At 38.2% G+C, this 25,737-nt stretch overlaps 4 protein-coding genes across 8 annotated transcripts in view; 2 read left to right on the forward strand and 2 right to left on the reverse strand.

Annotated features, from left to right (window-relative positions):
• The window catches only part of Hs3st-A (Heparan sulfate 3-O sulfotransferase-A), a 54,660-nt gene extending 29,738 nt beyond the window's left edge, over positions 1–24,922 (forward strand). For all 4 annotated transcript variants that reach the window (XM_017178004.3, XM_070283828.1, XM_070283827.1 and 1 more), the window contains 6 exons: positions 13,922–14,802; positions 16,814–17,276; positions 17,525–17,740; positions 20,968–21,422; positions 21,811–22,004; positions 22,219–24,922. In XM_017178004.3, the coding sequence (XP_017033493.1) occupies positions 14,441–14,802; positions 16,814–17,276; positions 17,525–17,740; positions 20,968–21,422; positions 21,811–22,004; positions 22,219–22,442 (1,914 nt within the window). In that variant the 5' untranslated portion in view covers positions 13,922–14,440 and the 3' untranslated portion in view covers positions 22,443–24,922. The remainder of the gene's footprint in view (positions 1–13,921; positions 14,803–16,813; positions 17,277–17,524; positions 17,741–20,967; positions 21,423–21,810; positions 22,005–22,218) is intronic.
• LOC108082559 (probable salivary secreted peptide) lies at positions 5,921–6,408 on the forward strand. The gene is made up of 2 exons (XM_017178009.2): positions 5,921–6,109; positions 6,180–6,408. Exons 1-2 carry the CDS (start codon positions 5,921–5,923, stop codon positions 6,348–6,350), a joined length of 360 nt encoding a protein of 119 aa, XP_017033498.1. The 3' UTR covers positions 6,351–6,408.
• Positions 10,859–12,235, reverse strand: LOC108082558 (very long chain fatty acid elongase F). Of its 2 annotated transcripts, none has more exons than XM_017178008.2 (3): positions 12,149–12,235; positions 11,893–12,077; positions 10,859–11,836 (listed from the first exon to the last, which is right to left on the reverse strand). In XM_017178008.2, exons 1-3 carry the CDS (start codon positions 12,183–12,185, stop codon positions 11,246–11,248), a joined length of 813 nt encoding a protein of 270 aa, XP_017033497.1. In that variant the 5' UTR covers positions 12,186–12,235; the 3' UTR covers positions 10,859–11,245. The 2 variants fall into 2 exon arrangements, with proteins under 2 accessions (XP_017033497.1, XP_041632831.1); XM_041776897.2 differs by having other exon boundaries at positions 11,893–12,062; positions 12,149–12,216.
• Positions 12,410–13,321, reverse strand: LOC108082278 (very long chain fatty acid elongase F). Its single transcript, XM_017177609.2, has 3 exons — positions 13,279–13,321; positions 13,028–13,212; positions 12,410–12,970 (listed from the first exon to the last, which is right to left on the reverse strand). The coding sequence occupies exons 1-3, from the start codon at positions 13,319–13,321 to the stop codon at positions 12,410–12,412; spliced, it is 789 nt and encodes a 262-aa protein (XP_017033098.1).
• Positions 24,923–25,737: the final 815 nt, after the last annotated feature.

Raw genomic sequence — 25,737 nt, forward strand, 5'->3', positions numbered from 1 at the left:
TTCAATTCCGATATTTTTATCGATATATCTTAGGTTTCCTCTCTATATAGAAACATCTCTATCTGCTACAGACCGTTCCACGGGGCGTATGGGTAACCGTTTTTTTATATGCAAGGCCAGCAATGTCTTTGGCTTTGTGTGTAATGCGAGTTTAACAACTGAATTGTTGACTGACATTTAAATTTGCCAACACAATTTGCATTTCTTTCTCTCAACTCTCGGCCCCTTGAATGCCCTTCCTCTCGTACCCCACCCCCCCTCGTGCTGTCACTCGACTTGGGGGGGGGGGGCTTTGTGTGTGGAATTTATGCAAATAATAAGCATTTCCTTTTTGGGTGTCTCCATTACTTGCTTGCCACGTCTAATTTTCGCCTAACTTTTTGGTGGTGGTGGAAACCACCCACTCTCCATGTTCGTGTTTGAGTTGGCAAACAAATTTCAATTGCAAGTTTGGCGGCATTATTTCTTTGCTCTTTCCTTTTCCTCCTTTGACTTTGATGTAATTTAATGTGGCATTTGGCTTGCACTTTGGCTTTGGTAGTTTGGCCACACATGTTCTACCCCATCCTGCTGCTGCAATTAAATATGAAAAGTAATTTTTATGGTAAAGAAAAACTGGCACTGCCAGTGGAAATCCATTCGTTTTTTGGACTTATCTGCATTTCACTGTTGACAGGCCAAAGGAAAATCCCTAGAAAAAAAGAAGACGGCGAGCTGCCAACACGACCAAATGTAATTTGCATGCCAAGAAATAATTTTATAGCTCTTTTGGATTTTGCACTTGCCTGACTCGGTTGCTTCTCTTTTTTTGTGCACACGAAGTGCTTAAGCAGGGAAAGAAATTTGGAAAATTTAAAAAGGATTTTCCTTGCTTTTGGCAACAATTTTAATAAGAAAAATTTGAGTAGAACTGCCTTATAATTTGTAATTAAATTATATTTATTATATTATTTTATTTATACCTTCTTTTGAATAACTATTTTTCCTGCTTAAATTATTTATTATTTTAGCCTTAATATCCCAACTTATTTCCCTCAGTGCCTTAACTATCGCTTCGCATTCATTGAAAAATGTCTTTGGCAGCTGCTGGAGAACGTACTTAAATTGAACTTGACAACTCTTTCTGGTGGAAATATCAGGGATTTCCTTGGAAAAGCTTCGCCTCCCCCTTTTTCAACAAGTGTGTCGCTTTAATATTGGCCCAAAAAAAGCACATTTTTGCAGCGTAATTGGGAGTGAAAATCTTTTGGCGTATGCGCAATCTCATTGTCAGCCAACTGGCAGAAATAGTTTGGCTTAAACTGAATATTTACGGTCATTGCCTTGATAATAATTATTTTGCGCTGGCCTGGCCTGGCTTTATGCCAACATTTTGAGGGAAGGGAGAGACGACTGGCTGAAGCCTCTTGTGGCTTTGACAGCCGACAACTGACACTTGAGGCGCCCTGTTAACGTCGTTTACCATATTTACGCTTTAAACGTTATTTATTTGCCAGGCTTTTTGCCAGGACATTCTCAGTACCCTCCCAAAAAGTCTGCCGCCGCCAGACTTTGATATTGTCAAAATGTAGCACGCCCAAAGTGTTAACCAGTGGAAGTGTGGCAAGCCGCAGACAATCTGCCAGGGCTTTCCTAAACCCCAAAATGGGTTATGGATGAGAGTGCGAGAAGCGGGGCCAGATTTCCAGGGCTTAAGTTAAGGCCAAAAATGTCGCACTAAGTGGCTTTTTATCAAATGTCCTTTGTCTCCTTATGCCACTATAGCCTGTATACAATATATATATGTTCCTTTTGGCTTTAGTGTCATCTACGTGCTGGGGAGGCGTGGTCAGTGTAGGCACTTAGCCGTTTGTTGGGGGGCCTAAAATAACAATGATTAAATGAAATTTTAGGAAGTTTTCCACCCCTGTATACCCATTCCATTCCCCTTGGGGCAAAGCTCTCAAGTCTAATTACAATTGGGTTTGTTTTTTCCCCAACGCTTCCCTGGAGCTGGGGGCACACACTCACTATAGTTGCGTAGGAGTTGGCCAATTTCGGGGTCCCTTGATGGTGCCAGTGGCAGTGCCAAGCGTGAAAAGTGCCGCGAGAAGTTCACCAACAACATGTTTTCAAAAAAAAAAAAAGAAGACAAAAACAACACGCGAAATGGAGTTGTTTGGGAGTTTGTCCGTTCGCAAGCGACGCGTTGCCTGCCATGTTTGCTCTCTGTCTCAACTTGTCACGAACAAAAGCGCGTCCAGAAACGCTTCCTGAAAGTGTATACACTTGAAGAAAATTTTAAAATTTATTTAATTAGGTTTTGTGGTGGATTTTTGTAAGAGAAACGTTAAGGTTTAGCACAGGTTAGTCTTAAACGCTGATGAAATAGATTGTTTCTCCCTAAGAACAAAGTTTTTACTTACTTCAAAATAAATATTACTTATTTATTATACTTAAACACAATTTTCTTTAAGCCAAGGCATTAAAGATTATTAATAAAATAAAGAAATACTTTCTTATACACTTCAGAATTCAATTTCATTAAGAGTCCCAAGTGTCAAGTTGCTCAAAAAGTGATTCTTCTATATTCTGGTTCAAACAGCCAACGTTTAGCTATTAAATTCCTTTTTAACTATAATTTTTTATATTAAGAATCACTAAATTTAAATTAATTTAATACATTTCCCACATCTTTTGTCACTATAAGGCTTATCTCTGCAATTTGTCCTGTGCATTAGTGTCGGTGCTGTGGCCTCTGATGTTGCTGCTGCCGTGCATTGTCAACAGCAGCAGCAACAAGAGCGACAACAGCAACGCCAAGAGCAGGAGTAGGAGGCAAAGCATGACCAGGAGCAGGAGCAGGAAGAGCAGGCAAGGGCAACATCAGAAGTAGAAGCAGGGGCAGCACTTGATTCGATGCACAAACAAGGCTCTTCCTCCCTCTTCTCCACTCTCTCTCTCTCTGTCGGGCGTAATTACACGCCATGTCTGTTCCATTCAGGCGCCATTTTCCATACCGTCCGTTCCTCAGCATTTTCCATGCCACTTCCATTTCCATATACACCACCAGCCATCAGTTTCCGCGCTCGTCCTGTTTGATGTCTATGTGTATGTGTGTGTGTGCGTGTTTTATTTCGAGTGCCATTTGTTTTAATTAAAATTATTTAAAGCATTTTTCAGCTTCAAGTGCCCCAGAGCTTCGACAAGGCGACAGAAAACCCAACAATTAAAGTTTTGGGCTTGAAACCAGATATTAGACACTATGGCCAGGCCACAGAAGTTCGGTCAGGTTTTTGAGAAATTGTAGCTTTGAGAGTAATACGAGATAGAGTTATCCAATTAATTCAATTAGTGGCTGGCCCAAGGGAATGTTAAATAATTGCCAGGCCACAGTACAGCACGATATATATATATATGTATTTATATATATATTTATACGAAGTGTCAGCAGCACAAAACGTACATACAAACAGTAAATTAAAGTTTGAAATTAAATTAAAATTGGTTATTACTTTTTTCTGCTATTGACACTTTTTCTACACTTTACTTTAGTTTTTTTTATGAATTAATTCAAATTAGATGAACAAAAAAGCCTTTAAAGATGGTTTTCAGTGGCATAAAGGAAGCTGTTTTATATTTTTTCTTAATTAAAGTTTTTCTTTTTACAATTTAATATTAAATATACAAGCAGCTGCTGTTTTATTAGCTTAAATAAACAAATTTTATGCCTGAATCCTGAATAAGAAATATAGTTGAGACCTTTTGAAAGCAAGTAATATTTATATTTCATGAACTAAAAACTTTATGGGACTTTTGGGAGAGCCAACAACTTTTTTTGTTTTTATGATAGCAAACGTGCTGTATACGTTTCATACATTTTATCCGATTTAAATAGAACCGATTTCGTGCTCAAATAGTAGACAACATGATATTTATTGCCTTTTCTGTGTGTGTTTGTGTGTGTGTTTATGCGACTCCTTTTTTTGCATGCTGCAGGGCAGCAGGACTTTATTGTCCACCTAAATTTCGTTTTGCTGATTTGTTTGCCGACGAATCGCTTTTTATTTGTATTTTTTGTTGCGGTAAATACATGCATAGAACCTCTACAGTTACACCTAAATTACAGTCGAGGTCAAGAAAATAGCTCTATCAAAGAAGGAAATTTTTTAAGTACATTAAATATATTTTTCGTTCATTTAAACTATTATTATAAAGAGTTTATATTATATTAAGATGTGGTTTTTAAGAAGTCTGGTAGCTCTAGCTTTTATATTCTTTTTAAATTAAATATTAAAAGCCTTAAACCAGCATATAAATTTTACTTAAATTATTAATTTTTTAATTTAAAGAATACTATATTTTTCATAATATATTATTATTAATTCTATTATTTCTACCGCTGCTGTGCACTGGCAATACAATATCAAACGCCGCTATAAGAGACACTTAACAACGGTTCTTCGGCCATTTTGTTTGTGTTACTGCCATTTGGTCTTTTTGCTTTTGTTGTTTTTGCTGTTTGTGCACATAAATGAGAAAAACCAACGTGGCAACCATAAAACACACACACACACCCGCACTTGTACACACACAGTAAAAGAGAAATACGCACAGAGACACATTCTCATGTTTGCACAATAAAATTTCAACAATATACGCGACAGGCAGCAGCAGCAGCACCAGCAGCAGGGTCTTTGTACTTGAGTAAATTGGATCTGTGCAGCGGCCCATGATGCGGGGCAAAATAGGGCGGGAGGGGATGTTAAAATTAAATAAATATTTGCCTTTAAGCTCCCACCCAACCCAACGCCCACCCACTCAGCGGTATTTAAAGCAGGCAACCGCAGAAACGGAAGCCCGAAACAAAAGTATTCAGTCTCGAGTCCTGGAATCGCCGAAAAATCGTTGCAAAAGTATTTCCACTTGGAAATTCCCTTGCCCCCAAAGGGTTTTTTACACCCCAGCTAGCTTTATTGTCCAGATTCTAAGGGGGTTTTTACGACAACAGCTGTCCGTTTACAGTGAGAACTATACACAAATGTGCCTTAATTGCTTTATTTATTTTTATAGCAATAAAAAAAAAAAGAGAAAATATATTGTGGCAGTCATAATTAAAGCAGAGATACTGGGTGCGGGTAAGAAAGCCTTCTAAATTAATGACTAGGATTAGTTGGCTTTTATTATTATGGGTATAAATATTTAATATGCGGAATATTGGCAGTTTATATAACAATTAATTTAATTATGAAGCCTTAATTTACTGTTTTTATTAAGCCAATAAAAAGAGGGTTTTAATTGAGGTTTAGTTTTGGATTATTTAATAATATTTCTGGTATAATTTAGGGAGCAAACAATTTTTTTTTATTGTTATTTACATTTATAATTTATTTGATTTATTTCTTATATTTTTTTTGATTAGTTTTCTTTAGTTTTTATTAGTTTTTTAAACTCTTTCTTTAATAAATTTTATGTAAACCCCCAAATATCTGCCACAAAACTCAGCTCAATGTAAGGTTTCCATAACTTTTTAAATATTTATAAAATTTAATAAGGCATTTAAGCGTTGTATTTACATTTTCATTCGCTATTTTTCTTTCATTTCATTTCATTTCATTTCATTTCCTTTCTTTTTTTTATATTTTTGCTGTTTATTATTTGCTTTGTGACTCCGCACACATGGGCCATAAATGATTCATAAACATTTTTTGAAATGACAAAAACGAACTACAGTTAATGTATGCACACACATCTGGCTTTTTGTAATTAAACAATTTATGAAATGAACTTCAACTCAATGAAATTCTTTGCAAAATTGGATAATGCTTTAAATAATAAATATTTTCATACGAGCAGAACAGCTGTTGTTACACAAAAGTCTTGCAACCTGATTTCACCTATAAAAGCATTGGGTTTTCTTCAAAATAAGTCATTTTTAAAAATGAAAATTTGTATAATATTTGTGGTTATATCGTTGGCTGCTTTTGCCGAGGCTTCGGGACGTGGCAGAAGTCATAGTGTGACTTGGGGAGCCAGGACCTTCAGGGACATGCATTTGCGAAGGGAGATTGTCACGGAAAAGTCCAAGTTTTTGAGAGTGGTTACGCGTGATTGGACTTTTAAGCAAGAGGTTTGGTTTTCTGCTTAAATTTAAAATTTATTTTTAATTAATTTCTATTTTTTTTAACTTTCTTACAAAGAAATACAAGCGTACCATCACCCAAATTGTAATCACGGACCAGGTTAGGGATGGTAATGGTGGCTATGCCTATTTAACGTCTGGCGGACCCCAAAGCTCTTATGCCAAAATCCATTTTAAGAGTCAACGCAACCAGGGTTTCAGCTTCATTGTTGACATTTATGGAATTTAATACATATCTCCTGGCATTGTCCTGCTTTTAATTATAATTCCATTGGATACCTTGCCTCCTTACAGATAGTTTATTTATTTCATTGGAGAAAACACACCTATTTGCATACTGAATATATATATCCGCAAGCGTACTTATACTACGTACACACACTGTATACTCTGGTGCACAGTTTGTGTATTTTAAGGGGAATACCATTTACACAGGCCAAATGAACTGCAGCTAATTTGCAGTTGGCGTGTAATATTTATTTTAGGGCCACAGATTGATCGAAGCGTGCAAATTTATACATTTTGGTGGGTTTAACAATGGTGCGAATGGGGATTTTATGTTTAATGGTAGTTTTAATGATGAAAATGGAGCTTTTGAGCTATGGAACATAAGTGAAAAATTACTAAAAAGGGTTTAAAATGAGCGATTGGTAATGAAAACAAAGCTTTGCTACTGTACATATTGTAAAATTATTTTTAAAAGGAGAAAATATCCATAAATTGCTATTATAAATGGTGAAAACTGTTTTCTTTAGGGTAAAAATATCATTAAAAGCCTGGCTAAAATAGTATACAATTAAAAATAATTTAAAATAATTCCCTAGAATTCTATGCAAATATTTTTAATACCATTTACACATTGAAAAATATGTTAGAAATATTAATACAATTTTTATTCTTATAAAAACTACCTGCATTATTTAATTCAAATTTATTTTTGGCTTAAAACTTTCTCCGCCAAGAGCCAACTTTGAAGGTTATATGGCCCAAAAGTAAGTGTTGAGTTGTGTGGGAGGCAATATTCCCACCACCAGCAACTCGTAATTATCCGGGCCATTTCGACTAACGAGGCAAGTGCAATTTTCGGTTGGGCAAATGGGGAAAATATAGCCCGCAAAAGCCTGTGAAACCCTTGGCAGGCAGGCGTAGGCCCCGCTTTGCCTTTGCCATTTAGCCAAATGTCAGGCACTTAGCCTTAGCCAACAGGCAGAGTCCCTAACCCTGAAGGGAGACCACCTCCCCAAAAAGCCTCTAAAAACCACCTAAAAAGACACCCCCCAACCATAACCATCACCCCGTGCGAAAGTCAAACAAATCCAATCAATGTTACGCCGTCGACATATACAGATATATATCTACAGACTTATGTATGTACGTATGCCTGCATATATGCAAATTAGCTGGGGTTATAAAATGTAATGTATTGGATGCATACATACATACATATATGTATAAATATGTATCCCTTGGCTACGGCAAATCGTCCATTGATGCGTGAGGAGGGATATGGAAGTGTGCGGATACCATCAATCGCAAAGAATTAAAATTTTATTATGCCATATTCCCAAACGAGCGAAGAAAAAGGTTGCCAAGTTTTGGCTTTGTCGAATCTTTTATGGCTTGCCAATGTAAATGGTTTTTGTCTCACCAGAAACTTGAAACCCTAAACCCCAAGAACAAGGAATCAAGGCTATCGGTAAATGTGGGTTAACAGGTTCTAGGTTTTGTCTATCTCTAACTCTATATCTAGCTATCTAACTTCTTCTCTTTTCCTTTAAAAAGCTGCAACGAGTTGCAGTTGTGGCATTTCTGATTGACAGGCATTTTGCATACAAGTAAGCGTTTTGCCTTAATACGCAGCACCCTTAGGTGACCTCAAACGCCAGTCAATGCCAGAGCAGAGCAGCAACCCGGGTAACATACACCAGCATACCACCCACTGACCACCCACAGGTGAGGCAGGTGAGCTAGGTGAGCAGCTATGCCGGGAATGGAGGAGATATGTATGTACACTGGGGGGAATAATTTATGTTTGAAAGATAAGAAAAATCATGGGAAACTAGAAAGATTTATAGGAAAATGTTGTTCAAAAGTGGGATATTTAAATTATAAAGATTATTTAATTTTAAAATTAATTAACACATATAAATTTATTTTTTATTAAATTCCAAGGTAACCCATAAATTACACACTTTTGTTTTCTGTGCAAAACAAAACCGAGAGCCATACATTATGCAGGTTGTTTGTTATCGTTCGATAAAGTGTAAATTATGGGAAAGTTGCCAGGCAGCCAGGTCAGGTCCCTCAGGAATGTGACTATTTTCCCCATTTTCCTCTCCCTTTCATCCTTTTTACCTTTCACATGCACCTGAAACTGCTGGCCATATAATTTGTGATATCTTTAATGTGTGTCTTGTGTGCTCAGTGTTCAGTGGTCTTGAAGTTTGCATTGTTAATTGAACAAATTGCATTTGCATACTCGAATTTGTGTAATTTATGCTGCCATTTAATTGTTGGAATCAGTCTGAGTCTCGACGATTCGCTATGCTACTATGTCATAGGTGAAATCGTGTGGAAACATCTCAGGGACGTTGATCCAATCGAGGGTCTTATGCAGATTTCCGTTTGACTTTGCCGAAATCAAAGGCAAAGGCAAAGTGTTGACCTCACCAGCCATTTCCTGGGCAACAAAAGACGTGTCGTCGTGGCCTCCCTTTGCCTTTCTTGTCACTCGTTCATTTCACAGCCAATTTTGTGCATTTTTTCGTCCCTTTTGGAGCTGGTTTTCTTTTTTCCAACATCCTTGTTGCCATTTTAGTCCCCCTTTTGTCCTGCGTGAAAGGAGAGTGTCGAGTAAAGTGTGAAGGAAGCAGTAGCTGGCTAACGGATTTCTGGTCTCTGAGACTTTTGTTTTTCAATTGCCATTTGCCATATTTGCGGCAATTGTTTTCGTTTTCTCTAGCAGTAAATACAATTGCAGCAAGTGAATCTTGTAGAGGTATAGCACTGCAAGAAAATGGGAGCTATAAGCCAGCTATAAATGTTTAAGAAAATATAAATACTTAGAGGAAAGAAATAATTAAAGTTTTCTGTTTTGAAAAACTCCTTTAAAATCAGTTTAGAGTCTAAATAATATTAAATTTTAATTTAAAAAAATCTAAAAATAATATTTTATAATAATATTAAGTGAAAAATATTTAATAATATTATAAAAATACAACTTCTTCCCCTAAAATCCTTGAAAATAACTTTCATCTCCCAACTTGCATCCTCTCTCTGTAGTTACAGTGAATTTCCGGCTTAGGTTTTGGCTTGTGCAACAAGACTTTAGCTACGGTTATGGCGCCTCCGGATTGTCCTATCAGCTGGCAAGGATTCTCGTTGAACAATATACAAAAAAAAAAAAAAAAAATACAAAAACCGATCCTAAAGGAGCTTGTTATGTGTAGTCGCAGCTTGCACACACGCACATGGGTAGCTTTTCCTTCCAACGTCCTTTCTCCTGCATTTCTTATGCTTATCAAGCAAAGCTTTTCCAGACATGCTAACAAACGAGCTGCAAAAAGGAAAGAAATAGAGAAAATAGCGAGGAAAACCAAGGCAAAGAAAAGCATAAAAGGAAAGCGAAGGATTGTGGGGTTCAGTTGATTGCCCGGAGTTGTTTTTCCGGCGTGCAGTTTCCACACTGTCGATGCTTAAATGGCCCCGGCTTTTTGCCATCCAATCGCATCTTTGTGCGATGTCCTGGTGAACTTTCCAAGGATATTTCAAGGATTAACAAGGTAGAGAGAGGTTGCATCTTCTGTGGAGTAAATCAAATTGGGGAAAAGGTGTTGAGTTGTCACGAAAAAGAACTGAAAGATACAGCTTTTATCTTTGAGGCTGAACTTCTATGAATTTCTTTTTTGTTTTATCAAAAAATAAAGGTAGATATATATTTTTTTATTTTATTGACTGTTGTTTCACTGATTTTATTTAATTTTTATAAAAAGGTCTTTCTCGGCCAGTCGCTGTCTACTTAATGCCATTCGAATTCCACATTGTAAACTTACACAGACAGACCACAATTGTTTGCCTCATCCATATGAATAGGCTCTCGCATAAGTTCTTCTGTTCTTCTATAATGTTTACTTTCTGTACGGTATAAATTATTAGCCAATTCTTACGTTTTCATGAGTGCCGTAAGAAGGCTTACGTCGAATGCCTTTGTTGGTGTCTCAATGGGTGTCTGGAAAATTTCCAAAGAAAAAAAAACCTTGGAGCTTGGAAATCGAGAATCGGAATAGTACTCATTGATTGATAAATCCATTATCTAATTTGTTATTTTCGTTTTATTTATATGAGTAAGGAAACAACGGCTAATTTATAATATAAATATATAAGAGAAGGTGACTTTGTTCTGTAGAAATAAAATATACCATATACTTGACGAATTTTGGGCCCAAATGTATAAGAATTTCTTTATTATATAGACTTGGTTAAGTAATTATTACACACAGAATTTTGTTATATTTATATTTTAGAAGTAAATTTTTAGCAAGAAACATTCAAGCTTTCTGTGAAATATTTTTATAAAAAACCAAGCTTTCCAAGCCGCCAAAATCGAATCACAGATTTTATAGTTTTTATATTTTAAAAGTTCATTTTTATTAAAATATATAAAAGCTTTGTGTGAAATACTTTTATTAAAAGCCAAGCTTGGTTTATACGTTTTTACGGCCAAAATAGACTAAAAGGTTTTGTAGTTTTTGTTAATTTATTATTTTTAAGGCATTATAAAATTAATTATAATGTCCGAGTTTCTTCAAACAAGACATTTAATCAGGTTCAATGGTTTTAACATTTAAAAAACAATTTTAATTGATTTATTTATTTTTTTATATAATTCACTAAAATAAAGAATTTTACACTTTATTTATTACATTTTAATTCAATTTTTTTATGGATTTCTTATTACCAAAAACTACTTGTTATTTATGCATTTTATCATTACTTCAAATTGGCCTCTACAAAGTCACATTCAGACCCTTACGTCATGGCAATTTTTTTAGGTAATCTCATTGGATATGCGCATAAATACATATATATCCGAGGCTTTCGAGGAGCACTTGGTAAACTCTAGACCTATGATTGCTTCACCTCAGACTTTCGATTATTTAAAGAAGACTTGGACGTCTGCAAGTAGGTTTGGATATAGAACGTTCCAAACAGATATATAAAAATGACGGCCTGCAGCATGGTCACATAGAGGACGCCATGCGGGACGCCACAATTGGGCGAGAAGAATCGCACATATATCCCATAGGCAAGGAGCAGTGTGAACTGGATTAACTGCGTCAAGGTGATGTACTTTTTCCACCAGATGCTGCCCTTAACGGAGGGATACTGCGAGGAGAGGAAGTAGTAGAAGTACATGATCATGTGCACCATGGTATTGAGCAGGGCGAGGCTGTTGAGGTGGCCACCAGTGCCATAGGTTCGGGTTAAAGCAAAGCCAGCAAAGGCCACTAGGACATGGTGATAGATATGCAGGAAGGTGACTTGCTTATAGCTCTTTCGCAGGATAAAGAACACGGTGTCCATTAGATCGAGCACCTTGTTCAGGAGATAGGCGGCATGGAAGATCCGTTCCACCTGCTTGTGCTCATGATCCTGCGGAAAGGTCTCCAGGCAGCGCAGGTTACAGATCTGCTTGATGAACATGTAGTAAAAGATCTACGATATATACCAGTTATTATTTAAACTCAATCAACAACTCAGCTTAGACTCACTCCTCCAAAGTAGAGACCATTGTAGGCCACCTGGAATAGGTTGTAGAACATCAAGACTCGCTTCAGGTCATAGGGCTTTCGGTTTTCCATGAAGATCTTGCCCAGTTTAAGCACGAACAACAGATATACAGCCAATATGGTGAGAATGGGCCATGGTGAATCAGCCAGCACTATGGGATTGGGATCTAAAAAGTGGTTACAGTCTCTAAATATATATATATATTCTACAATTTATTATACGTGGCAGGAAACGCACCCGCCTGTGGAAGAACCCTTTGGAAAAACGCTTGCATTGCTCGGCTTGTTGCTTGTGGTCTGAGGAGCGCTTTGTGACTGTTTTTAAACTCACTTAAACGCACTCTAGCCAGCTTTATTCACCTAATTAAATCAAATAATGTATTATTCAAATTTTTGAACTACTGTCCCACATTTCTTAGCCGAGAGAAAACTACACAAATTCACAGAGCGAAAGAGAAACACTTGCTTTCGATTTCAATTTCAACTCAAATTTTATTGCTCAATTCGATTTGCTCTTGGCTCTGCAATAGGTTTGATAGTAAAAGTTCCCAAACATCACTATCATGGAAATGGCGACAATAAGCTCAACAAAGTGCATGAACCCGGGCACTGAGCATTTTTTATTCAGCAACCAGGTCACCGCTGCGTGGCTAAAAAGGATAATGAACTGAACGATCTGCATCGTGGTAATGGATTTCTTAAGCCAGAGCTTGTCCCTGACACCCGGATACAGGGCAGCTGCGTAGTAGTATCCATACATGACCACATGCACCAAGGAGTTGATGTAGCCCATCAGAAGATACGGCCCGCTGCTTCCATAAAAATAGTATGTTATTGGCACACCCAAAACCATCAAGGCGTGATGATAAACATGAAGCACTGTGATCTGCTTGTAGCTCTTTCGCAGAACAAAGAATAGGGTGTCACAAAGGTCAAGCACCTTGTTTAAGAAGTAGATGTAGACCACCAGGCGATCCTCATTCTTTCCTGGATGATCCAAAGGCATCGCCTCCAAGCATCGCACGTCATAGACTCTTTTCACGAATAAATAGTAGCAGCCCTAAATAAGGGTAAATATAAAGCCCATCTATATATTTTATATAAATGGTAAACTTACCAATCCAAACATTATCCCATTTATTACGATCTGAAAGATGTTGTATTTCAGCATGGCACTTGTCACATTCAAGGGCTTGCGGCACTCCATAAAATCAGGACCAATTTTAAAAATCAACAGCAAATAGATCAGGACAATGATTATTGCTGCTAAGGGAGAACTAAATAGGGGTATATACACGGGATCTGTACAGAATATAAAACAAAATTAATTACTAAAGCTTTCTACTTGGCACTTAGTCTATAGTTTACCTTTCGGAGCTTCCCGAAATGCCTCCACTAAAGTCGAGTACATGGTGACGGAACCGTGTAAATATACTGCGAAAAATGTAAGGCCTACACTTCCTTATATAGAAAACCATGTATTCCTATTAGAAGTATATGCAAGTTCCACTATTTTGCCAATTAGCTATGCTACATTATGATTCCTGGGCCTGAGGCCTATAAATTTTAATTTCCAATTCAAATTTTAGCTTGATTTACACTTAAGATATGCAGACAAGCTTTGGAATCGCCAAGTGAATCTATAATGTATAGGCGCGCCATAGGTCATATTATGTGTTATAAAGGCCAAGTGGATTTTATTTTATGTTAACAAGTGTTTGTACTGAAAAACAAATGAGTTGTGTGTTCAAATCAATTTGTATGCCTTTGCTGGGTATTCTAATTTTAGTCAGAAGAGTGAAGGAGTTATTTCTGACCCCATTAATTGTATATATTTTAATTTTGTGTGATTTATTCAAGATTTTACACATATTACAATGAAATTAGTAGAGTCTATTAGCCTATTTAATGTCAAATTTTATATGGACCAAGTGTTTACAATGCTCATTTATTTGATACAGCCTTGACACTCCCAAAGTTAATTATTTTGTTTATTTTGTTTACTTTTCAGTGGATTGAAAGTCGATTTTGGAAAACAATAGCACAGCCATGGCAGCAGCTGCAGCAGCAGGAGCAACATTAACAAAAGCCAAGCTCAAGGAGCCGAAGAGCAACAAGAAATCTAATTACCGACCAACAATAAGGTCAAATCCTGTTCATGATGATGATGATGATGATGTTACAGCACTTCCGCTGTATTTGCCCAGGCGGAAATGAGGCGCAATATGTCCTTCAGTCAACAAAGAACGGCGAAACTAGCTGAAATACTCACCTGAAATACCGGAGGTACCAACAAAATAGCTGAAAATTCCTTTTATTCCCGGGAATTTAATTAAAGCTTAAAACAGAAAAAACAAGAAGGGGTTTCAGGCAACAAAAGGGCAGTGCCCGACGGCACCGAGGTGGCCCATAAATCCACCATCCATGCAGCTGCAGCTGCTGGCCCACGTCCATTGGCCAATTAGCTGCTGCAACGGCCAACAGCAATCGTTTGGGCCCCATTGAGCAACGCTCCTACTCCGCCTCACTGATGACTGCCGCCAAAAGACGTGCGGGTAGCAGCGGCAGTGGCAGCAGCAGCAGTAGCCATGGCAATGTGCAACAGCAACAGCAACACCAGTCCCTGCAGCAGCAGCACCACCACCACCAGGAGTATCAGCAATTGCTGCAGCATCCGCATCATCACTACCACCAGCACTACAGCAGCAATGGGAGCACCAGCCACTCGAGCAACATCATCATCGGTGGCCACACCAATGCTACCCACAGCAGCAGCAGCAGTAGCAACGCCACAAGCAACAGCAACAGCAATCCCCAGCAATACCACCAGAGACAGCAGCCACATCAGGCGACACTGCGCGATTGCTCTGTCAAATTGCCGCTGGATATCCTGTGAGTATAGGCCCACAAATCATTCAGGGCCGGCCAAGGGGTCCCTTTAGCACACGTAGCCGATAAGGAGGCCAGCAGGGCAGGTCAGGTTGTAGAGGTAGAAGAGGATAGACCTCAAGAATACCCTTTAAGAGAAGGGTTTAATTAAAAGATAAATAAAAGGGTACTCAAACTTCTTAATGTAATTTAAACAGGATAATCTAGAGGAAATTATATTTATAAGGATATATACTTTCGAAAATCTTTTTAAAGTCCCCCTAAAAACAATATACCCCTCTTCCCACACCCTCATCAAGCCCCAAAAAAAGGTCAAGCCATAGCTGTTCATCTCCTGTATCTCCTGGGAATCCCAGGCAATCCTGTGAATCCTGCCAGCAGATAGCCAGCACGTCTGGTTGGTTTAATAAAATTTACATTTTAACAACGCAAATGAAAATTGCATTAACTTTAACGGGACAACATTTGCTCGATTCGATTTTCTACGCTGCTGCTGCTGCTGCACAGAAAAGCTGAGGGGAGGAATCAGAAAATTATAAATATTTATCCAGGATAGAGAAAAAGGAGGATAACGAAAGCGCCCGGCGACAGGGACAAATGAAGCGTTTCAAATGCTTAGCGTTGGCAAAAGAAACTTATTCCAGTTTTGTCAGGATTAGAGAGCCTGAGCCTGTCTTTAAAGCTTTGCGCTCGACGGGGATTTTGGCTTAAAGGAGCTGCCTGCCAGCCAGTCAGGCAGTCAGGCAACCCAGAAAGTGTGTGACATTTGTAGGGCAGGAGGCAGGAGGTATTTCCAGGAGGTGGCTCCTAAGGGTGGCACTGCGTTTATGCAGATCGCAGTCAAGTGGCGGTCCGCCTTGTGGGGCACACGAAATGAGGCCAGTCGCAGCCCAGGCAAAGGCACTGAGAAAATAGGGTTTCTTTAATTTAAAGAGAATTTTAAAAGATTTTTTTAAACAAATTTTAAGGGTTTTAAAGGTCTTTGGAAATGAAGTCTCTGTTAATTTACATTTCCCTAAAAATTTTAAATATATTTTGAAAAATTCCTAAATTTTCCTCTACATTTTCTTCTCAGTGTTGTTACTGCAGCTGCGGGCTAAAAAACGGGCTAAGAAAAAATAAAAAGAAACAACGCTGGGAATATAAAAAGAACTTAAAGCGTGTCGACAACTGGTGGAAAGGTGGTGGCTAGGTGGGTAGGTGGGTTAGTGGAAAGTGGGCAAACGAAGGGCAGGAAGTTGGTAGAATCTTGGTTTGAGGTTGCACCGGGCACAGCCACAAACGCCGCCGACGAGTGAAGTGCCTCGACGCGACTCCTTGCGGGCCTCCAGACCGGGGCCAGTGTGTCGTCGTTACTTTTAACGAGGTGTCGCATGCGAACATAGCTCGTCCAAGTGGGTTTCGGGATGGGAAATTGAGGCGGGGTAAATTCAGGATGGGAAATTTAGCGGTGAAAAGCCACCAGTTGCCGTGTTCTACCAGCTCCTGGCATGTTTCCCTCTACTCCATGTATATGAAAATGCACTTAGTCGCAGCAGCAGCAGCAGCTGCAGCAGCTCCTTCTGTCACCTAGCTCTCTCTCCCTCTCTGCTCCTGCCTCCTCCTCCTCCCTCTCCTGTGGCATGCTGCAAATGAAGTCATCCATTAGGCCACGTTACGTATACGCCTAGTGTGCGCTGCGGAGCTGCAATGTGGTGCTCATAATAATGCTGCCAGTGTTTGTTGCGGTCTAAGCGGAAACGTTTATAATGGAATTCGCTTAAGAGCCGTCGGACGGAGGATCAGGTGGCTTTGCCAGGAAAGGTAAAGTGTCGTCTTGCTAATTTCGCTGCCTTGGCTAAGGGGGGTGTAGCAGACCAACGTTAATTACTCAGCACAGTTGGAATGGCAATCTAATTAGCCGAAACGGAAGCAGGAGCTTGCTAGGAGGAACACCAAACTCAAACCCAAACCAAAAACCTCTAACTAATCGATATATTTTCTTTCTTTTCCATTTTTCTCTCGTCTTAATTAGATGGCTACCGAAATCGGCCATGCGACCGGCCGGTCCTGATGCCTCGCCCACCGATTGCATCCTGGTGGTGGGCGTGTCCCGTCCCAAATTGGCCGTTGTCTTCCTTACGGTCATGTTGATATCGCTGTTCCTCACCTTCCATGTTCTGTACGATAGTGCCGTGTATAATATCCAGGCTGCCCAGGCCGTCCACGAGCGGCATCGCCTCTCATTGGCTGCCTCAGCATCGGCCTCGGCTTTGGGCGGCAGCGGCAGCAGCTCCTCCTCCTCGTACTCCTCCTCATCATCGGGTTACTCTAGCTCCTCGGGATCCTACTCCTCCTCCTCCTCCAGTGCGGGAGGGAACTCCAATCATCTGCCGGTATTTGTGAAGCCAGTGCCCAGTTCCAATCAGCTAAGCCATCCCATGGTCTTTCCATCGAGTCGTGTGCACTTTCCCAAAACCAGTCGCCGGCTGCCACAGGTAAGTGGGGGAATAAACAGGGAAACACTTGGGGAAAATAAGTGAAAAATTTGAATATTAAAGGAAATAAATTATAAAATTATTTCTTTTCCTATTCTTTTAAAATTTTTCAAATTTTATTTCCATTTCCCAAAGTATTTAATATATTTTCAAGTGTATATTTCTACCATCCACACTCTCTACCTTTACTAATTGCTGCAATTTGCATGTTCATATGTTCATTTGGCTTGATTTCCGGCCGGACACAGGCCCTCATCATTGGGGTGCGAAAATGTGGAACTCGAGCCCTGCTGGAGATGCTCTACCTGCACCCGAGAATCCAAAAGGCAGGCGGCGAGGTGCACTTCTTCGACCGGGATGAGAACTACCTGAAGGGTCTGGAATGGTATCGCAAGAAGATGCCGCACTCCTTCCGCGGCCAAATAACCATCGAGAAGAGTCCCAGCTACTTTGTTTCACCAGAGGTGAGTCCTGTCTTTGTGTTTTTCTTTTATTTCTTATTTTTCGGAATCGGTCTTGGACTCGGTTTCGGGTTCGGATTCCTTTTTCCGGCCTGCGCTTTGATCTCTAATTGGCAATTAGGATTGGCTTTCTCTCGGCCTGACCGTAATTATTAATTAGCTGTCTGCCCGGCATCGACTGTCGACTGCTGACTGGTGGCCCTGGTTCTGGCTGTGGTCCTCGTCTCTGTACCCTCGTCCTTGTCCTGCTGGCCCATCTATCAAATTAAACCGAAACGCTGGCCATGTCCCAGCCAATTTCCGTGTCCATGTCGGAGCCATGGCGGAAATGTTTGCAAATTCATTTGCCAAACGGCAACGTCTAACACCCAACTGAGAATGGGCTTTTCGGGCCAAGTTTTATTTTTACCTTGTAACTGTGAGGAGAGAGAAAGGGTATATCATACTGTAAACTATGTTATGTTTAGTGAAAATTGGGATAAACGAGTCGATATTATACAAATAATATATAAAATATTTATTAATAATCATTAATCGAATTCTTATTAATATCGATTATTTTTTATCCATGACATAAACATACGATGTAACGTTTGTACTTGTAAATTTTATTGCTTTAAAAATGTCAAATTTGATAAATATCGAAAAATAGAGAAATATTTATCGATAATCTATCTAAATAATAAGTTTTATGTATCGATTATTCTTTACATACAATTAGATACCGACAAAAACACACATTTAAATCAATATTAAATAGTTTAATATGGCAAATGAAGTTGTTTGTTTATAAATTTTAGATTTTTGTCTATATTCTCCTCTCTAATAAATAATATATATATCTATCGATAAATTTAAAGAGGGAGTAACTTAAATTGCAATCCATTTAGTAGATTTCAAAGCGGTAAACATTTTTAATTTAATTTTATTTTCATTTTTATTTAATTTCCCAATACCAGGTATCTCATAGTCTCAACACTCTTCTCCAAATCCCCATTTTTAGTTTATTGTTTCTTTTCCTGTTGCAGTTTTTGTTTTTGTTGCTGGCCGCAGAGTGTCACAAAATTGGGTTTTTCGGCCTGATGCAATTTCGCTGCGAGCCGGAAGTTGCATGTGTCACAGGTAGAAAAGTGGGAGTGGAAAACCTGGTTAGCATCTCTACTCCTCCCGACAGGGCCATATTTCATGCAGTTTCATTTCAATTTTAACTGCCTTGTTTTCGGCACTTGATGCACATAGCGTTTCAATTTGTCGAGAAGCTTGAGGGAGATTGAATAGAGGACGAGGAGGAGATCCCCCCTGAAGCTAACAAGACTTTGACGTAGATAAATCTTCATTAGTGACTTTATTAATATTTATTGAGGCAGCAGAGAGAGGGAGAGAGGTAGAGATGCAGCAGCTAATGCTGCACCTCATTACCTAGTCCCCCATATTCCGCGTATAAATAATGCAACTCCCCATGGCGTACTTTGGCCTAAACCCGGGTTTCCCCCTCGATTCCCCAGTCTCCACAGATTCCCTGATATGACATTTTCCGCGCACAGAAGAGACTCTCTCTGTGCCTTTCTCTCCGGTTACCAAATGCATTTTGGCCGCATTAAAGATTCAGCGAAATGCATATTCCCGGGGGCCAAACTCAAACTGAAAATGGTTCATCAACGTGAATAATTCCGAAACGCCTGAGTACTCACGGGGCACATAAAACAAAAAATTATATATATATATATAATATATATCTACTTAGTGGAGGGAAAAAACTTTTTTGAACTTGTTGCACGGCCTTATTGAAATTGATTAAGTTTATTTACCCGGCTCGTTTCGTCCATTTTGCAAGGCTATTTATACAACGTGGCGAATTCAAGGACCCCGGCGGAGGCTCCTCCGGTTCCAGTGTGCCAGCCTCCCGTCCATCTCCTTTTGCCTCCCCTTTCTGCCAACATTGTGCGGCAATATTTTCCGGCTTAATTAAATTGTTCACAGCACACTTGCTGCGGAAGTGCAGCAGCAGGGGGGCCCAAGATGATGGGGCGTGGCAGCAAATTAAAAGGCTGGCATCTCGTTCCTCCTCTATCTCCTTTTCCCTTAAACAGTACTCTCCTGGCTTTGCAATTATTATCGATTGTTGGGGGTTTCAGCATAAATTCATTAATTGGAAAGGCACCCGAGACCAGCAGTTGATACTGAAAAGCCAGGAAAACTTAAAAAAAATATTTGTATAAAAGAGTGGAAAATAGTACCTTTAAATATAGATCTTTTTCGAGTAAAAATTGTATTTAATTTCAGAAAAAAAAGTATGGCTAGATAGATAATATTTTATAAATTTCTTTTTACCAGAAAACCATTGACTAAAAATGCTATTAAATTTTTTGAAATAATGATGCTTCTACCCTTTTTTCCTGGAAGAGAAAACACTACAGTTTTACATCAAACAATTCCAAGGAAAACTACACAAAATTGCCATTAAAATCAAAATTGCAAAAATGTTTTAGCAAATAAAGGAACTAGAACCTTGCACACATGTTTCCATAATATAACGAAAAATTCCTTTTAATTTCATGAAATAATAAAGCTCATTTTTTCAAAAAATCTGCCAAAAATATGTAATTTAATCAACTTTAAAAAATATCAGAAAAATAATAGATAGAAAATGTACAGCTAATTCCCTGAAAAACTTGCTAATTGTATATCATTTTTCTAGAATTCTTTACCAACAAAAATGCAAGTATAAATTCTGTTTAATTTCCTAGAATAAAATTCGAAGCTCTGCTCAAAATTTTAATAGAGAAAACGTTTGGCTTTTTATTAGCATTTTGTTTTTGCGTTATTCACAACGAAATGGCAAATGTAATTACATCAGTTTTCATTTACTCTTTGGGCCCAAATGCAAATTGGGCAATTGTTGGAGTTTTCAGCGTTAACGCAGAGAGTTATTTTAGCTATTTGCATATAATCATGTTGTAAAAACTATTAACTTTTTGAGGGAGAGACTAAAGTTTAACAAAGTTAACATGAACATATTTTTGAAGTGCTTAATTATGAAAGTGGAAATGTAATTAAATGTTAGTTACAGGCTAAAATTTAGCTTTAAAGGGGTTTAGGTTTATGGTTTAATTTATATAATAAACTCGATAAATTTAATGGACAATTCAGCAAATACTCAAAGGAAATTAACCGTTCTTTAACTCTTAAAATATAATTATATTAAAATCATAAATATCCTTTAATTTCAGGTTCCAGAACGAGTGCGTGCCATGAACGCCAGCATCAAGCTACTGCTGATTGTCCGTGAGCCTGTCACCCGGGCCATTTCAGACTATACGCAGCTGCGTAGCCATGCGGCCACCGCCATCCTGCCCCTGGCCGAGAAGGATCCCCCGCTACCGAATCAGAGTCCAAGCACCCGGGAGAGTTCCGGCGGTGGAGCCACAGTCACCGCCACCTCTAGTGGCGCAGCTGCCAAGATGTCGTCCTCCTCGCAATCGCTGCTATATGCCAAACTGCAGTCGGCCCGGGGCTATGACAATGCTCTGGTGGGTGGCAGTGGGGCTGGTGCCAAGGAGACCAAAGCCAGGACATCATCAGCCTCGGTCAGAAGGGGTGCTAGTAGTAGTGGTGGTAATGGTGGAGCGGCAATGACCACGACAACTCTGTCGCCAATGGCAAGCGCCGCCCAAATGGCAGCCAAGTAAGTGAAGTGAACTGAACCCTCCGCTTTGCGTCCTGCTTGACATGCAAATGAAATGCAAACTGCAAATGAAAGTTGCCCAAAATGCGACTCTTGTCCTTGGCTTCCTGCGCTCTGCCTTCCTTCCGTCCTGAATCTCCCTCTTTCTCCCTTTTCCTCTCTCTCTCTCTCTCTGTCTCTGACGGCGAAACTTTCTTGTTTCACTTGTTGACAGAGGGCGGGAAAAAGCAGGAGCTGGACAGAGCCAAGGACTCTGTTTAACATGGTTCCAAGGAGCAGCGGTAGTGGCTCGCTGCTCATTTGCAGCTGTTGCCAATTCAATTTGCCATGGCCAAGATTTAAAGCCAACCAACCCATTCACACCCCGCCCACCTCCATCTTTTTGTAGGTCCTTCGAGGAGCTGGCCATATTTCCCAACGGCACTGTTAACGAGGCTTATCGACCGCTCAGCATCTCCATGTACCATGTCCACCTGCATCGCTGGCTGGAGGTCTTTCCGCGAGAGCAACTTCTGGTGGTCAATGGTGACCGGCTCATCGAGGATCCGGTTTCCCAGCTAAAACGCATTGAGGCTTTTTTGGGTGAGTTTTGGGGGGAAGGAGGAGAGATTGTGGAAGGGAATAATTCTATATTCTATATAAACTTTAAAGAAATGTGTTTTTAATTGTAATTGTAAGTAAAGAAAATATTCTTTATGTTCTCTTTTTTTATCATATAATTTTGTAAGCTTATTATTTAATAATAAATATATATATTAATATTAATAAATTATTCATTTATTATTTATTTTCCCAGGCATTGAACACCGCGTGAAAAGCGAACACTTTTACTTCAATGAAACCAAAGGCTTCTACTGCCTGCGCTATGACAATGGCGATCGCTGCCTCCGCGAGACCAAAGGACGTAAGCATCCACATGTGGATCCCGTGGTGGTCTCCAGATTACGCAGATTCTTTGCCGAATACAATCAGCGGTTCTATGAGCTGGTGGGCGAGGATCTGGGCTGGCCAGAGGAATAAAAACGAGGACAAGGACCAGGACCAGGACCAAGACCAGGACAAGAAATCGAACTCGAAAGCTTGGCCCATAAATCTCTCGGTGGTCAATGGTCCGGCGATTTAATTACAAGGAGGCGGGATTACAGAAGGCAGGAAAAGCATGTGGAAAAGCGTGGAAAAATAAAGGCAACTTTTACCGTTTGCATACGCAGCAAGAGAGGGGGGGGAGAGGCGTAAAGGAGGTGGGCCATATTTCTGCCTGGTTGGTTGCAACTCGCACAGCTCCTCCTCTGACAGTTCAATTATGCGCGCGTATTGAAAAATTGCATTCCAATTTTCGCAACGCCACGGCAGGAACGCCCTTAACACAGGGAAAGACGAGAAAATAAAGTAAATAAAATCAGTAAAAAAAAAGGAGTAAAAAAGGAGTAAAAAAAGGTGCAAAAAAGTAGCAGAAAAGGGAGTAAAAGAAGAAATAAAAAAGGAGTGAAAAAGGATTATAAAAGGAGTAAAAAAAATCAGCAAAAATGAAGTAAAAAAAATATATAGTTAAATAAAATTGCCCACGCATTTTCGTTGTGCATCAGGCCATGGAAATGTGTGTCCTGCATTCACACATTTAAACATAAATATCGCAAAAGCAATATCTTACCCCCCTTTTTCTACATATATACGAGTGTGTGCTGGTGTGTGTGCCTCCCTCCAAATGTCTGTGTGCGTGTGTGGGGAATAAAAATTAATTAAGCAACTAAATGTGATTTTATAGTCAGTAAGCATAGGACAAATTGAAAATGATTGAGGGGAGGGAGGAAGGGGGATATACAACATATATAGTGGATGAAGTGCACCCACTTCGAGGCAATTAAAAATGTATTTAGACTAACAGTCGGCTGAATTAAATGTGTGCATATCATCAACGTCAACAGAGAGAATCGGTGGAAACTAAGCATATCAACTTATACTATATATACCATAAATATATATATATATACATTAAATATACACTATGATTGAACTACAGCGTTGCATATCGGAGTAAACCAACCATGAAATCGAAACATATCAGCTGCAAATGTCGGCAAATAATATATATATCTATATATACAATCTATATTATATAGTGTGTAATGGTAAGCATCAAATTCGTTGTAAATGACTTTGATTTTGACCTAGTTTGTAGGGCGCAATGTGTCACGGAAACGTCATAGACAAACTCTAGTTGAATATACTTATATATATATAGCTGCACTGCCCCCCCAAAAAAAAGTATAGATAATTATTATATACTATATACATTATAGTGTGCACTACCCCACTTTTAGGCCATAAGTTCGATCAAGGATAGATTTTTTTAATGCATTTTTAAGCCAGATTATTTTATATATATATTCCTAAAAAAAAGTAAGAGATAAATACGAGTATATTATACACACTTATCTAAAGTTTAAACATTTCGCAAGCATATCAAACTCAAAAAAACCTAAAACTCAAACTCAGTGTGAAGAACTCAACTTAGGCTAACGCTCCCCGAGACGACGATCCATCCAATTTCGGTTTATACACTATATAGAGATATATATACATACCTCCCACACTTTGGTTCTTAGGGATCTTCAGCACAGAACTTGACTAGCTTCAAATACTAAACCTAAAAGAAAATAGACTATGTGTAAAAATCCTTATTATAAATAAACATCCTAATGCTGATCTCTCTCAATGGAACCATTAAAGAAATGTAACTAACCAAAGCAATATATTAATTCAAAGCAAGACTGAAGGTCCTCCGCAGAATGTTTTTTATTCTCCCTTTTTTTCTTCTCTGTAGCTCTTTGATTTTTTATAAGTAAATCAATCAATCGATGCTTTGTGTTTGATTCCGAACCAAAATAAAGATATAGTAGCAAAGACAACGAACATTTCTAATTTGTTTATATTTTTATACAAAAGCGAAGCGTACATTAACCGTAAACCAACAAGGATATATATATTATAAAGCGAAATTATATATTAATATTAATATACATTCAAAGAGCAATTTGTAGTCACATTTTGTCCTCGAACTCGAACTCGAACTACGCCAATTGCATTAACAACAAAATACATATCAAAAGTTTAACTCAACTCTAGATCCTCCATTGATATTGATATATTGATATTATTGATGTATTGTCTACTTAAATTGAACGTGCAAAACTCAACAACTATAATGTACCTTAAAAATCAACTCTCTATATTTCTTTAACTCTAACTCTAACGATAACTCGAACTCTTGCAACTTATTCAAACTTTCAATGTACATACAAAACAAAAACCAAAATAAAAATAAAAAATAAGAAAATGTATTACAAAAACCTAAAAAAAAAAAATGAAATCAACAAAAAATCGATAAGAAATCGTATAGAAATTCAACAAATTGTAAGAAAAAACCAAGAAAAATCAACATTTTAAGCTATGGAAAATTTTACGCATGCAATAAAATAAATGTAATTCGAAAAACGGAACTAGAGGGGATTTTATTATGGGTTTTTATAAAACTAATAAAAAATTTAAAAAATTTAGAGGGGAGTAATAAAAAATTAAAAATTTAGAGGGTAGTTTATAAAAAACTATAAGGGAAGCAGAACTTTGTAAACCTTTTCAGTTTGCATTTTCAAATCAAAAATTTATCATAACTAAGCCAAAAAGTCATTAATTTAAATTTGGAAAGCAGTTTTATCTTAGTTTTTATTAGATAATTAAATCTGCTTAAAGAGTTAACAAATTTTTAAAATGAAATTTTTTTTTAATTTTTGTGAATTTTGATGATGTAACCCCTTATAAAATTTTCAAAAAATAGAAAAAAATTATTTTCTCCCAAACATGGCTAGATCGACTCGGCTGTTGATGCTGATCAAGAATATATATGCTTTATAGGGTCGAAAATGACTTTTTCATTTTTAATTTTTAAAACAAAGCTCTGGATACTGGGTATCTTATAGTTTAGCATACTTTACTTTGGCTTTCCGACTTGAATTTACTTTACCTGGAAATTTTACATTTATTTTACATATATTTCCTTTACAAGTAAAAAGCTTTTCAAAGGTTTAAAGTTAAACTAAAAAGTCAACTAAAAGTAAAGTACATAAAGGTTTGTTTGAGAAAAAATCAGAAGACTAAGATCCATTGAGGTCTCTATTTGTATTACCAAATTAAAAAGTATATAAAATTCAAAATATATAACAAAATCCATATATAAAATCCAAGTAAGTAAGCAATTTATAATTTATTTAACTACGTCTTATCTTTAGAATTTCCAGGTATAGAAAGCTATATCTAA

Source organism: Drosophila kikkawai, chromosome 2R, assembly GCF_030179895.1.
Source record: "Drosophila kikkawai strain 14028-0561.14 chromosome 2R, DkikHiC1v2, whole genome shotgun sequence".
Taxonomy (NCBI): Eukaryota; Metazoa; Arthropoda; class Insecta; order Diptera; family Drosophilidae; genus Drosophila; species Drosophila kikkawai.

Bases quoted from the DNA above. Each gene is read 5' to 3' on its own strand.
- LOC108082558 (XM_017178008.2), bottom strand. From the start codon at position 12,185: ATGCAAGCGTTTTTCCAAAGGGTTCTTCCACAGGCGG. The intron at 12,078-12,148 runs GTGCGTTTCCTG...ACCACTTTTTAG, and splicing joins AAGGGTTCTTCCACAGGCGG to ATCCCAATCCCATAGTGCTG. The intron at 11,837-11,892 runs GTGAGTCTAAGC...TATATATCGTAG, and splicing joins ATGGTCTCTACTTTGGAGGA to ATCTTTTACTACATGTTCAT.
- LOC108082559 (XM_017178009.2), top strand. From the start codon at position 5,921: ATGAAAATTTGTATAATATTTGTGGTTATATCGTTGGCTGCTTTTGCC. The intron at 6,110-6,179 runs GTTTGGTTTTCT...TTTCTTACAAAG, and splicing joins ATTGGACTTTTAAGCAAGAG to AAATACAAGCGTACCATCAC.
- LOC108082278 (XM_017177609.2), bottom strand. From the start codon at position 13,321: ATGTACTCGACTTTAGTGGAGGCATTTCGGGAAGCTCCGAAAG. The intron at 13,213-13,278 runs GTAAACTATAGA...TATTCTGTACAG, and splicing joins ATTTCGGGAAGCTCCGAAAG to ATCCCGTGTATATACCCCTA. The intron at 12,971-13,027 runs GTAAGTTTACCA...ACCCTTATTTAG, and splicing joins ATGGGATAATGTTTGGATTG to GGCTGCTACTATTTATTCGT.